Here is a 14,230-nt window from a genome sequence, read left to right as displayed (position 1 = left end):
GTTGTTTTTTTTTTAACTTCAAGATGGCGCCACGAGAGTGGCTGCCTTTCCAGCAGCTCCTGTATTTTATTTTTCTTCTTGTTTTTATCCTTTCCTCTTCTTTTCATATAACTTTGCTGCTGTGAAATGTAAATTTCTCCACTGTGAGACGAATAAAGGTACATCCAATCCAATCCAATAATCTGCCCGGAACCGTCAAAATGATAACGGCTTCTACTGTAAACTGGGTTACTTGCAATGGAAATGTTTCTTCACTTATTCACTGCCAGACGATGTGCAAAAATGTGTCCACTCGAGTGCCAGGGTTTTTGTTATTGTCACTCGAATTCCAGGACCCACAGAATATTAGGACTACATTAACATTCAATACAGCGTTAGAAGCCTTAGTCTCTTCTTTTATCAGAAAATAATTAATTCCTAAATTATATGAGTCTGGAGTTATATGAACTTGAAATGAGGGCCGCGGTCCAAAATACAGTGCAATACATATACAGTAAAGTCTCGTTATATCGATATTGGATATATCGATAGTCCCGGTTATATCGATACTATTTCTATGCACGCACGGAGAAAATTACATGCAAACAGGGTCGGATATATCGATAGTCCCGGTTATGTCGATATTTTTTCGGACTCCCTTGAATATCGATATAACGAGACTTTACTGTATATTGGTTCATATAGCGCTGTAGCAACAGCTGAAGCTGGCACAAAGCACGAACATGGAAAAAAGGCTACCCACTTGTGGAAAGTAAAAAACATTGCCAAAGTCCATGGCCAGCGCTTTATCGGCACCCATACAAGAAAAAAACAAAACAAAACCAAAAACAAATTTGGGAATGACGCTCTGCGTCATATTTTTAATTCCCGAAAAAAAATTGTGAATGGCAGTGGATAAATTAACTGCAATGGATTAAGAGAAGGAATTAAAATAGTGTCTCAAGGCGCCACTATACAATGAGCTCAAACAAATAGGGTGGGCAATGGAACATGAAGAAAAAAAAATAATTATCCACACTTCACACCAACTTTCCTAAATCATACACTTGATTAGATACACCTGTCTTCACATTGTGTTAAAAAATATACATTCAATATTTTTTAGTGTCAACTCCATGCAAGTTTGTGAAGGTAAAAACTGCATCTTTGCTAATGTGGACCGTGTGTGTGTGTGTGTGTGTCAGAGAGAGAGAGACAGATTTGGGTAAGCGAGTGGGTTCTGTGTATGTGCGCTTCTCAGTTCCCCAAATTGAAATGTGAAAGAAACGTGTTGGAAGGTGATGACAAGAGTAAAGCGAACCAGTCATTTCCTGGCGGCTCAACCCACATGTGCCTGGCGCGCACACGCGCAAACCCGCACCCCATTCTGCTTTAATAAGCAAGACATTTAAGCATGGTAAGGATGTGTGCGTGCGCGCGCTGCCTGCTCGGGCACCATCTTGGACCGTCACATACACACATTTAAAGGACAACCGACGTCTCCGGACAAGTTGTGTCCAAAATTTGTAAAATGGCTTCAAATGACGTCTACTGGGTGTATTTTACAAAGATTCCACCGCATATAGCTAGATTTTACGTTTTAAGACTCGCGCTGAATATTCTGGAAGTCTTGTTTTTGAGTTGGTGACAAGTCCGTACGTGACGTCACTAAAGGACCGTCCCTGACCGTAAAAAAGACGCATTGTAGCGGTCCTTCCATCACGTCAATGTATTTTGCTGTACTTGTTTGGTCTGGGGACCACGTGTTGCACCCAAAAGCCGCCAGAAGGCCAGAAGAAGGCGTCCAAGCTCCATATAAGGAATTTATCAGCCTGTGGAAACGGAGGTGGCCACAGGAGGTCGCCATTGTGTGCCTCTTCTTTTGGTTGAGAGATTTTCCCCCAATGTTGCCTCAAAATGGCACAAATAAATTCTTTAATTGATTGCAAACATGTATGCTTTCCTCTTCAGAACTCTTTGAATCATATTCATCACTGGATGTGGAACAAGAAAGCATATTCTCCGAATCTGAAGCCATAGTTTTGATTCACTAGCAATACAAGACGTCTTGGCGTGACGTCACGAACTGGGGGCGGGACTTTCTGAAAATGCCCAATTCGCAGCTCCATTTTTTGCAGATTTTGGACACTTTAAGTCATTTTTATTGGTGTTTTGCATTTGACTAAAAATATCATATTGCGTGCTTTGGGTATTTTAGGTTGTCCTTTAAAACCCACACATGCACACTCAAATCCCCACTCACATACATTCAGGCACACGTGCACTTTTTCACACGCACGTTCAGATGTATGCGGAATACACAGACAGCTGACCACAATGGCTGCTCCATTCTCCGAGAATAACGTGGCAATATTCCCACCTCATCACTCTTCACAATTCCCAAATTCCTTGTTGTGAGCTAGGGAGGGAGGAGTTTCATTTTTGTTTATAAAAGTAGGAGCCTACACAGGAAATGACATCACACACAGTGCTTTTTTTACTCTTCCGGATTGTCTGCTTAAATGCGAGTGGATTTGTTGATGAGGTTACTTAAGAACAATTTATAAACATTAGTTTAGATTAGATTAGATTAGATCCTAATAATAATAATACATTTCATTTATAAGCGCCTTTCAAAACTCTCAAGGACACTTTACAGTCACATGATACTTTTTTTCTGCGGGTCAGCAGTGGCAGTGGCAGCAGTGGCAGCCACACACTCAACCCGGAAGTAACATAAAGTAAAAAAAAAATAATAATAATAATAACAAATAATGTGACAACACAAAGACACAGAGAGTAATTCATTCTTCAGCACTTTCTGTACCCTCTTTGTGACATGAAGCAGTTCTAGATGAAAGAGGAGTGTTTGGTTTGAGTCTCGGACTATTATATTATATTATATTATATTATATTATATTATATTATATTATATTATATTACAGTAAAGTCTCGTTATATCGATATCGGATATATCGATAGTCCCGGTTATATATCGATACTATTTCTATGCACGCACGGAGAAAATTACATGCAAACAGAGTCGGATATATCGATAGTCCCGGTTATATCGATATTTTTTCGGACTCCCTTGAATATCGATATAACGAGACTTTACTGTATATTATTTTAAGCATTTACATTCATCGAATTGACCTGCTGCCATGCCGGCAAAAACAAAAAAAGATGACAACGCTCATATACCTTGATTTTTTTTTACTCTAAACCATAAAACGTTTGTTTTACCCACGCGTCGTTTATCATTATTTATATTTTTATGTCTATTTTTCTGTGTACAGTATTTGAAATCAAGTTGGGCTTTTACAGTAACTCACACAGTGGATGTAAAATATAAATTTCTCGATGGAGCGCGTGTGTTGCATTATGGCCGCTAGAGGACGACAGTGACAGCGTGTCTGAGTCGACTCAACAGCTAATAGAGAAATACTCCCAAGATGACAATTTAGGGATAAAAAAAAATCATTGCAGATCTCAAATATCATGAAATAAAAAAAAAATATATGTTATCTCCTGATTAACCATAACACTATAATGTGCACACATGGAACAAACCAAAAAAAACATTAGTCATAAAACTTAAATAAATATTATTCTAGCTACCCAGCAGTAGTCATAATAGTAGTTGTATTTGTAGTTTCAACATGCTTTCTCAATTGCAATATTGCGGACAGGCCACCCAGTTATTTTTTTAATGTATACAATTCAGTACAATGGCGCTTTATTTTAACATCCGTACCTTTAACAAATAAACACTCACCATAAAGAACTATTTTCCACAAGCTTTGTATTTAAAATGGCGTGTGGGTGGTGGGTGCTTCAAATCGACAATATTTATGCAATGTTCCAAATGAATCCATTTTCTATATTAAATATCACGTGTAGTTTATGCTTTTTCTGTCGAATCTGTATTGCATGTAAACATGTAAAGATAAATAATGTATAGATGTGTATGTTTGTGTGTGTGCGTGCTTGTGTGTGTCCCTGTCCCTATGTGTGTATCATGTTACAATGCACATTGGAGCATCTAGTGAGTGATTACGAAACGCTGCAATCTGAACCCCACCTCGTGCTCACGTGAGTACACACACACACACACACACACACACACACACACACACACGCCTGCTGATGGGGTTGAAAGCATGAAACCTCACCTCTGTTTTCCACCGAACACAATTGTACCCTCTAGCCCTTTTAAACGGCTGCTTGACATACAACATTGACATTGAACTTACACATTAGTATACACTAAATAATATATACTGTACTAATATACCATACACCCTGTTCTCACAATAATGAGGCACTCCGAAGCAGCCATGACACCTTGGTGTGTGCTCATAAACCGCCATCAAGTTGAATTAAGAAAAAAAAAAACGTTTCAACAAATTACCACGAGTGACATGCATACACTCGTGGTTGACAATGAGGCACTTGAGAGTGAACACAAAAGCAGGCTATCGGAAGCAAAGATGTATATTTCAGCCTTATTTAATGGGAAACAATAATTAATTTGGTCAGACTTCCTCTTTTTCACCTCCCAAAAGGAAAAATAAATCAAAACACAAATCAGCAGGTAAGTAAGAGCGTCTGAGTGGTTATTTTGTAACTCTTGGGAACCGGTTCACAGGGGTCTGTGTGTGTGTGTGTGTGTGTATGTGTGTCTGCGTAGGTGGGGGGTGCATAATTAGGGTGTCGCATGTCACCAGCAGAAAAGAAGAGTTAATGATCCACCAGCAGCTTCAACGCCGCTTTCTCGCATGTCTCCTCAGCGACTAACCACGGGCGCCGCATCATGCTCTGCGCTTCCCAATGCCGCGCGCCGCAGTGAAGGATAAGGCAGTCGCAGGGGCTGCAGGCCCGGCCGCCTTCTTGGCGGCCCCCTGCCAGGATCTATTGAGGAGCTTCCCACACACCAAGCGGGTTGGTTCTTACCTGGTGGGCAAGATGATCAACAAGGGGTCCTTTGCCAAGGTGATGGTGGGCCTGCACATCTCCACTGGAGAGAAGGTATGATATATATATACACACTCTGCTCACTTTCATGAGAAACTGATGTGTATGCAAATATTATGAAAGGAGCATCGTGAAGTTCCATATTGCAACGCGGGCGGCTATGCGCAAACACAGTCACTCGGTGGTGGTCAAGTTAGCTGAAATAAATGCAGATGATTTAAAAAAATATAGATTATGTATATGAATAGTGTTGGTAATGGTAGCCGTTTTTGTCTGGGGCTTAAGCACCCACCCCCAAAAATGTCTGCATGTTCCCGTTGGGATGGCAACAAACAAATCCACAGCCGTGTTTTTATCTGATGACCTTTCACCTTGTTCACCCATTGAAATGAGACCATGGTGTTGACTTAACTCATTCACTGCCATTCCCGAATTCGTTTGGGTTTAGTTTTTTTCTTGTGGGGCGGTGCATTTCAAGCTTCGGTCAGACCTCTGGCAATGTTTTTCCCTCCCACGAGGCGGCAGCATTTTCCTTTTGTCCATGTTAGCGCTTTTGTTCCAGCTTCAACTTTTGTTAAAGCGTTATATAAATCAATATGTGTGTATTGCATTGTATTTTTTCAGAGCCGCCCTCATTTCAAGCTCCTATAACTCCAGACACATATAACTTAAGAATTAACTATTTTTTCTGATGAAAGAAGAGAGTCGAAGGTTTCTTACGGTGCATTGAATGTTTATATATTCCTAAAACTCAATATTTTGTGGGTCCTGGAATTTGAGTGACAATGACAAAAACAAATTTTTTCACATCACCTGGTCGTGAATGAGTTAACCTGCTTTGACTTGATTACCTACTTAACCCCTGACTTACGGTCATGTAATATTTGTATGTGGAGGTGGCCATTAAGGTGATTAACAAGAAGAAAGCGCTCAAGGACCTTTACATTCAAAAGAACATGAAGAGAGAGCCTCGCATCCACCAGATGATACGACACCCAAATGTCGTCCTCCTGCTGGAGGTAAGTCATTAATGTGCAATATTTTAAACGGAATCCTAACGTCACGTGGGTTGCATGTGTGCACATGTAGACCTTGGAGACGGAGAACAGTTTCTACATGGTGCTGGAGTTGTGTGCTGGCGGCGACCTGATGGAGCGTATCTGCGACAGGAAGCGTCTACCGGAGAAGGAGGTGCGACGATACGCCCGACAGATCCTGTCGGCGGTGGCGCACCTCCACCAGCATGGCGTCGTGCACAGGTGATCCAACCATACACACAGATTCCATGAGGGAAAACATTACAAACACTAAAAAAGGAAGTTAAAGTGGTCATTCAACTCCTTCATGTACTTAAAACATTCACTGCCAGACGATGTGCAAAAATGTGTGCACTCCAGTGCCAGGGTTTTGGTCATTTTCACTCAAATTGCTGGACCCACAGAATATTGAGTTTCAGGACTACATAAACATTCAATTCAGTGTAAGAAACCTTAAAATTTCTTCCTTCATGAGAAAAAAAAGAGTTAATTCCTAAGTTATATGGGTCTGGCGTCCATCTGAGCTTGAAATGGGGGCAGCTGTACGAAATTCAATACATGTTGATTTATATACTGTTGTGCTTTAACAACAGCTTAAGACATATCAAAGTACGAACATGGACAAAAGGCAAATGCTGCCCCCTTGGGGAAGTGAAAAAACATTGACAGAGGTTTGACCAGCGCTTTATCCGCTAACCCCTGCATGAAAAACCAAAACCCCAACAAATTCGTGAATGGCGCTCCTCGTCACACCTTTAAATTCCCAAATAAATTTGGGAATGGCAACGAATGAGTTAACAAAAGCATGAAATGAGGGACCGGTGTAGCCACTCTATTGTAAATCGATTGTAGATGGAGTTAAAAAAAAAGGTTACTTTTTTTCAAAAAAGTTTTCAAATGTAGGATGTAAAAGTCGTCAGGAAAAAGAAAGAAAAAAAACCACCTCAGAACCGTAACAACGTTCTCATGCAACATTACTTCCTGCCAATGATGAGCGTGCATGCACACATGCGACGAAATTCAAATGCAGAAAAGTGTGGCTGGGTTGTGCAACTAGGTGTGACTTTGGCTCACACACACAAAGTGCAACAGTGCCCAGTTTTTACAAGGTTTGGCTGCTCCAAAGGTGGGAATGTGATTACCAGGCAATGACCTCATCATGCTGCGTCAGCGCCATGATTCACACATCATCACGACATCACTGACTTCCTCTCTAATGAAGTCCCTCAATGACGACACACACACACACACACACACACACACACACACACACACACACACACACACACACACACACACACACACACACACACACACACACACATGCATGATTAAAATGGAAATAAAGGGAAATTTTGCACTGAAACCCACTTCCTGCTCCCCCACGTTGAGTAGTTTTACTGCTGCCCCCCCTTAATGGCGGCTCCTTCCTCAGTTCTTTTTTTCCTTTTGTCCAGTTTTTGAGCATCTGCTTTTGAGATGAATAAACTTAGTGGGGGGGGGGGGGTAAAATGACATGCGATGTGAGTCATTCTTACCCCGCACATTAGACCCCCTCAGCTTGAATAGATAATTGGCATTCCTGCAAAAAAACTGATGATGACTGCAATCCTTGTGTTGTCCTTGATGTCAGAGATTTGAAAATTGAGAACTTCCTCCTGGATGAACACAACAACATCAAGATCGTGGGTACGTCCCGAAAACACAACAGTGAACATGAACGTGTTGTAAGGGAAGGTGTTGCGTCTTTATTTTCCCTTTCCGCTTGCAGATTTCGGCCTGAGCAACACTCTGCCCAGGCCGGAGTCGTTGCCTCCGGAACTACTCAGCACCCAGTGCGGCAGCCCCGCCTACGCCGCCCCTGAGCTCCTCGCCCACAGGAAGTATGGACCCAAAGTGGACGTGTGGTCCGTGTAAGTCACGCCATTATCACATTATTTTAAAAAATACAGCGCTATGATGTACTGTCTAAAACAGAGGTGTCAAATTCACGGCCCGGGGGCCAAATCTGGCCCACTACATCCTTTTATAGCGAAAGCAAATCAGACTTGGAAAATTTTGTTGTGCACTCTATATATAAGATGTGGATGAGATGGCTTCTCCAAATTAACAATAGCCCCCGAAAGGAAACCGTAACTATAATGTGGCCCACCGCAAAAAAAATGACTTTGACACCCTTGGTCGAAACAACTTCAGTTATTATACATACTGTTCACCTGTGTATTAGTTGCATGCCCTCAAGAGCAATTGACCAATCGTGAGTGACATGTGTACATGTGCGTTAGAGGCGTGAGCGTGTTCGCCATGCTAACCGGCACATTGCCCTTCACCGTGGAGCCATTCAACATCAAAAATCTGCACAACAAAATGGTGGACGGCGACATCGCACACATGCCAGATGACATCAGCAAAGGTCTGCAACAGCAACATCCTATTTCCTCTAACCAGGTGACATTTCCAGTGATGTGTCCGACAGGTGCGGTGATGTTCGTGCTGTCTCTGCTGGAACCTGACCCTGACAAAAGACCCAGCGTCCGAGCCGCCATGGAGGGGGGCTGGATCAACGAAGGCTATGCCAAGAGGCCGCTAAACACGCTGTCGCACAACAACAGGTTTGGGCGCTATGCTGTGGCGGGTGGTCAGGGACAGCTGAAGCCCAAATCTCTTCATTTGGATTAGATTGGATTAACCTTTGTTAGTCTTGCAGTGGAGAAATGTACATTTCACAGCAGCAAAGTGATGGAAGAAAGAGGAAAGGAAAGGAAGAAGTAGACAAACAAAATACAGGAGCTGCTGTAAAGGCAGCCACGTTCGCGGTACCATCTAGAAGTCAAAAGAACAAAAAAAACAAAATAACAAAATATGACATTTTAAAGACACAGTCATACTTTAAGCACTTTATGCGCCCTCTTTGTTGCATGAAGCAGTTCTAGATGAAAGAGGAGAGGACCGACGTGTCCTTTTCACCAGTGGATCAGGGATGTGAAATGGTTAAATGTGCACATCTTCTACAAACTAAATGTTCAAAGGAAACACGTAGCTGTAGTATCCATTGACAAATAGAGATTGTCTCACATCTTCTGTCCCACCTAAATCCGCTTCAATTCCAAGCCGCGACAGTTCCACATACGCATCAGCGCTCTGCACTGACGACCCTTTCTTCTCATCGCTGTCAGGGATGTCCAGCGATGGCAATGAAAAAACAGTGCTGGCATATTTCAGTTGCCGAAAAGGCACAACCACTCAACAGTCCCCTCTTTGATGAATTTCTTGGCCAAAAATGATGAAAAACAATCAGTATCTGTTCCACATGACACACAACATAAAGTGACAAAAAGAAAACACAAAACAAGCAAAAGCAAGGCTCGGCAGAGCACTTGCTGACGGCTGCCTACTTGAGCGCCATCTTGGATTTTCTTCCGGATTGGTTGTGTCTCTCGAGGATGGATTGGATTGGATTGGATTGGCCTTTATTAGTCTCGCAGTGGAGAAATTTACATTTCACAGCAGCAAAGTTATGAAAGAAATGAAAGTAGAAAAGCAAAACACAGGAGCTGCTGGAAAGGCAGCCACTCTCGCGGCGCCGTCTTGAAGTCAAAAGAACAAAAAAAAAACAACTAAATAACAAATAACATGACAACACAAAGACACAGAGAGACATTCATTCTTAAGCACTTTCTGTACCCTCTTTGTTACATAAAGCAGTTCCAGATGAAAGCGGAGAGGATCAAAGCGTCTCTTCACCAGTGGATAGGGACATCATTGTGGAATGTGCACGTCGACTACAAGCTAAATGTTGAAAGCAAACACGCAGCTGTAGCATCCATTGACGAAAAGAGATTGTCTCACATCTCCTGTCCCACATAAACAACTTCCATTAACAGTAGATTGATTTGTGTGTATGTGTGTTTTTTCCAATAACATTTCTGCTTTTGTTTAACACTGTCAATCGAACCTGCCCAGCGCCTTCACGATCAGGCCAAAGCACTGAAAACTATATTGGTGTCGTCAGCTTGACAGCTTTTGTGTTACATGAAGGCTCCGCGTTGAAGATCTGGAACCGTCAGTGCTGGCGTACATGACGGACACGCTGGGCTGCTTGACTTCGGAGGTCACGCGCACGCTCATCGACAACCGGCCCTGTGCTGTCATGGCCGTCTACCACTTGCTGCTCGCCAAAATGAAAAGGAGCCGTCGATGCATCAAGGTTAGATCAACAAGCGAGATAATTTGGCAGTGCCTACATCAGTTAGTTCATGAGTTGGTTAGTTAATTGATCACCTTAGGTATCTTGTCAGTTTGGTTAGCCCATTTTTTTTAAACGTCTTGTCAGAATGATGCCGTCAAGAAGAAAAAGACGGCGTGCAGACATCTCAAGGAAAACAAACAAGTAGGAGAACGGCGGTGCGGCAGAACCAGACCGCAGAATCCTCCACGGCGACAAGGTCGGGGTGCTGATGATGATGATGAGGGGGTTGAGGGGGACAAGGGAGGGGCGTCTTCCTCCCTCCGCACTATCAAACCCTCACCGCCACCTAAGGCCATGATTGACGACGATGTCGCCATCCTGCATAAGAGAGACACTCGACTTCTTCCTGACGGTACATCAGCCATCCAAATATGTTATTTTTTTTATGACTACTGATGATTCTTCCAGTCATGAGCATGACAAATGAGAAAAAAGTCTTGAAAAAAAGGTGACACACTCACATGCTTATATATATTTATTAATGTGATTTCAACAAAATGTCAGAATGTATTTAAACTAACTTTGTGATAATACTCACCATTAATATGAATGGTTTTCTAATCCTCATGATTGGTAAAAATCCAGCCAAACGATCGGAATAAAAGTCAATTTGCTGGGTACATACGCAAGATTACTGCTAGCTAGCCTGCACACTGCTCATTAGCTTGCACACTTGCTTTCTGCTGCCTCTCACAGAAGTATATTGATGCTAACGTTAGCATGGAGCTTGTCATAGTGCCACTGACATTCGACTGTTTCATCGATGGTATTGTTTCATTGCAAATTAGAGCCTGTTCTCTCCACAAAGGCGAATCCTTCTGACCATTCAAGTAGATTTTTTTTACATGTCCGCTTATTCAAAAGGGGGCTGTTGCGACATCAACGGCACCTAAGTCAAGATCATCCAATCAAAATGGCGCTTTCCGCCAATCGGCGTCACTATTATCCAATCAAAATTGCACTTTCCGCCAACACAAGCCGAAACAGGAAATGAACAGCGAAAAAGCGAGAATACATGTTTAGTTTTATCTGGTCATTTTGGTCTGAAAAAGTCAGAAATTCGCAGACCGGCTTAGAATTCTCATCCCTGTTCTTCTGATAGTGTTGGCATCAAAAGACCAAGTGGGATCTCTTTCTCCTCCCAAAACCTCTGTATTGCACCCGTGTGACTCCGCCCCTTGCCATACCGCCTTGCACGCCGATCCAGTTGGAGACTATGGTGACCCAGTGCCCCTCCAACTGGGGCGCCAGGACGTCAGGACCGCGCGGTCGGACGGTCTAGTGGGGGGCCTCCTGAAGTTTGATGCATCACGGAAAAGCATCTCTTCTCCCAAGATGCACCTGGAAACCACGCAGGGCGCTCCGCCCAGACTGCTGCCGCACCTACCCAACCAGAGGTTGAAAGACGGACAAGGGGGGGAGGTTTTGTGGGTCCCACAAAGCCTGTTTGAGCCCGTTGCATTGCAAGTGAGTGGATCCAAAACTTCAACTTGCCCCTTGCAGAAATACACATTGGCTCAGAAAGGCGGGCACGCGACAGGAACCAAGAGGAACTCTGGAGCAAAGTTGCACTGGACTCCGCTGCGACGGATGACCGAACTTAATCTGCCGCTGCTCCCCACCACACTTCGACGCAAGACAGAGACAAAACTCCGCACTATGAACTGCTGACACTACAAAAAAAGTGGCTGACAGTCATGAGGATAAGAAAAAATAAACCACATGGACAGAATTTAAAATGTCAAGACATTACCTGGTGGGCAAGATGATGAACAAGGGCTTCATTGCCGAGGTGATGGTGGACCTGCACAACGCCACTGGAGAGAATGTCCAATATGCACATACATTGCTCACTTTCGGGGTACATGCTCGTGTAATATGCTCCAAATTGCAATGCAGGTATGTGCTCATAATCATGCCCAAGAACATGCCTTTTTTTGCCCTGGAAGAAACAAATCAAGTCAACTTGATTGATATAGCTCTTGAATATATTGTGTCTCCATCAATGTTCTTTCTTAAAAAAAAAATCAATTAACTCTCTAAAATAAATGTCAGTTATAAAAAGGATTTATCTTGGTCAAATTTTTGCTTAAACCTGCTTTTCGAACTGGGATGTGTCAATTTATGTACACTAAAACTTCGGTTCTCTTCCATTGTGTGCGCATTCATCAACTGGTAGACTTCAAGTCCAGGAAGCCATGACGTCTCCCACGATCACAAGCCAGGTGAGTCACAAACCCCACACGTTGACATTGTGAAAATTGCACTTGTAACACTTTGTCACTTTTTCCTGCGAAACCTCTGTTGTTGGTATCGATTATGAACGACGACCATTCATGGTCATTGCTAGTGTAGTGGTACACTCATAAACATTGGGTGCAGACAAGGTGGTTTCAAACCCCACACACTGACATTGTGAAAATTGCCCTTGTAACACTGTCACTTTTTCCTGCAAAACCTCAGTTGTTGGAATCGAATATGAACAAGGACCTCCATCACTCACTGTCATTGCTAGCGTAGTGGTACACTCGCTGACAGTAGGTGCAGGCAAAGTGGGTTCAAACCCCGCACATTGACATTGTGAAAATAGCACTTGTGACATTTGGTTACTTTTTCCTGGGAAACCTCTGTTGCTGGTATCGAATATTGCCAAGGACCTCCACCGTTTTCAGTCACTGCTAGTGTAATGGTACAACCACTGACATTTGATGTGTGAAAAGTGGGTTCGAACCCCACGTGCTAATATTGTGAAAATTCAACTTGAAACACTTACTTTTTCCTGGAAAACTTCTGTTGTTGGTATCAAATATGACCAAAATGCACAGCATCCCACAGTCACCGGTAGTGTAGCGGTACACTCTCCTGCGTTGGGTGCAGGCGGTGTGGGTTCAAATCCCCACCCGGTGAGAGAATAAATGTTGGTTTAGATGGCCAAGTGTCAGATGGGTCCTACCCACGATGATCAGTTTGAAGTTGCATTGGGTCGTCCTGAACATCGTTCATGATGTGGGAGGATGAAGAGCCATGAATGAAAGGGTGAAGAAAGTAACTTATAACTCATTAAAATATATAAAAAGTGTTTTAGTGAGATTGTCAAATATGAGTGCCGCATGCAACGTCATTCCTTCCCCCTTGGTGTAGTGGTACAAGCACAAACCTTGCACCTGGGCAACCATAGCTCGAAACATACTCACGGCAGATGCGACCGCTTCAAGTTTCTCTTCGCCTGTGGAAGGCAAAAAGACAGCTTCAAAAGACCATGTATAATAAGGCGTTTTTAGCCCAAAAAACGACCATGTATAGTAAGGCGTTTTTAGCCGAGAAAAACGACCATGTATAGTAAGGCGTTTTTAGCCCAAAAAAACGACCATGTAGAGTAAGGCGTTTTTGGCCCAAAAAAAACAACCATGTATAGTAAGGCGTTTTTAAGCCCATAAAACGACCATGTATAGTAAGGCGTTTCGAGCCGAGAAAAACGACCATGTATAGTAAGGCGTTTTTAGCCGAGAAAAACGAACATGTATAGTAAGGCGTTTTTAGCCGAGAAAAACGAGCATGTATAGTAAGGCGTTTTTAGCCCAAAAAAACGACCATGTATAGTAAGGCGTTTTTAGCCCAAAAAAACGACCATGTATAGTAAGGCGTTTTTAGCTAAGAAAAACGACCATGTATAGTAAGGCGTTTTTAGCCGAGAAAAACGACCATGTATAGTAAGGCGTTTTAGCCCAAAAAAATGACCATGTATAGTAAGGCGTTTTTAGCCCAAAAAAACGACCATGTATACAGTAAGGCGTTTTTAGCTAAGAAAAACGACCATGTATAGTAAGGCGTTTTTAGCCCAAAAAAAACGACCATGTATAGTAAGGCGTTTTTAGCCGAGAAAAACGACCATGTATAGTAAGGCGTTTTAAGCACAAAAAAACGACCATGTATAGTAAGGCGTTTTTAGCTAAGAAAAACAACCATGTATAGTAAGGCGTTTTTAGCC

The 14,230-nt window shown here is 42.7% G+C and overlaps 1 protein-coding gene and 1 long non-coding RNA gene across 11 annotated transcripts in view; one reads left to right on the top strand and one right to left on the bottom strand.

The window, feature by feature from the left end:
• The window catches only part of LOC148883862 (hormonally up-regulated neu tumor-associated kinase), a 24,898-nt gene extending 12,589 nt beyond the window's left edge, over positions 1–12,309 (top strand). The window contains exons 5-16 of one of the 5 annotated variants that reach the window (XM_089022076.1): positions 1,185–1,204; positions 4,029–4,074; positions 4,773–5,010; positions 5,853–5,975; positions 6,046–6,215; positions 7,627–7,682; positions 7,765–7,906; positions 8,279–8,406; positions 8,470–8,605; positions 10,032–10,200; positions 10,327–10,594; positions 11,345–12,309. In XM_089022076.1, the coding sequence (XP_088878202.1) occupies positions 4,813–5,010; positions 5,853–5,975; positions 6,046–6,215; positions 7,627–7,682; positions 7,765–7,906; positions 8,279–8,406; positions 8,470–8,605; positions 10,032–10,200; positions 10,327–10,594; positions 11,345–11,913 (1,959 nt within the window). In that variant the 5' untranslated portion in view covers positions 1,185–1,204; positions 4,029–4,074; positions 4,773–4,812 and the 3' untranslated portion in view covers positions 11,914–12,309. Of the gene's footprint in view, positions 1–1,184; positions 1,205–3,916; positions 4,075–4,772; positions 5,011–5,852; positions 5,976–6,045; positions 6,216–7,626; positions 7,683–7,764; positions 7,907–8,278; positions 8,407–8,469; positions 8,606–10,031; positions 10,201–10,326; positions 10,595–11,344 lie in introns of those variants that run through there. The other 4 variants (XM_089022077.1, XM_089022079.1, XM_089022078.1 and 1 more) reach the window with 4 other exon arrangements.
• Positions 11,737–14,230, bottom strand: part of LOC148883861 (uncharacterized) — an 18,520-nt gene continuing 16,026 nt past the window's right edge. For 2 of the 6 annotated variants that reach the window (XR_016118474.1, XR_016118478.1), the window contains exons 3-4: positions 11,996–13,468; positions 11,807–11,930 (exon numbers count right to left, since the gene is read on the bottom strand). This is a non-coding gene — a long non-coding RNA (uncharacterized LOC148883861). Of the gene's footprint in view, positions 11,931–11,995; positions 13,469–14,230 lie in introns of all 6 variants that reach the window. The other 4 variants (XR_016118475.1, XR_016118477.1, XR_016118479.1 and 1 more) reach the window with 4 other exon arrangements.

Source organism: Hippocampus bargibanti, linkage group LG19, assembly GCF_051943395.1.
Source record: "Hippocampus bargibanti isolate YZ-2025 linkage group LG19, ASM5194339v1, whole genome shotgun sequence".
Classification (NCBI taxonomy): domain Eukaryota; kingdom Metazoa; phylum Chordata; class Actinopteri; order Syngnathiformes; family Syngnathidae; genus Hippocampus; species Hippocampus bargibanti.
This window is presented reverse-complemented; position numbering and strand designations above follow the sequence as displayed.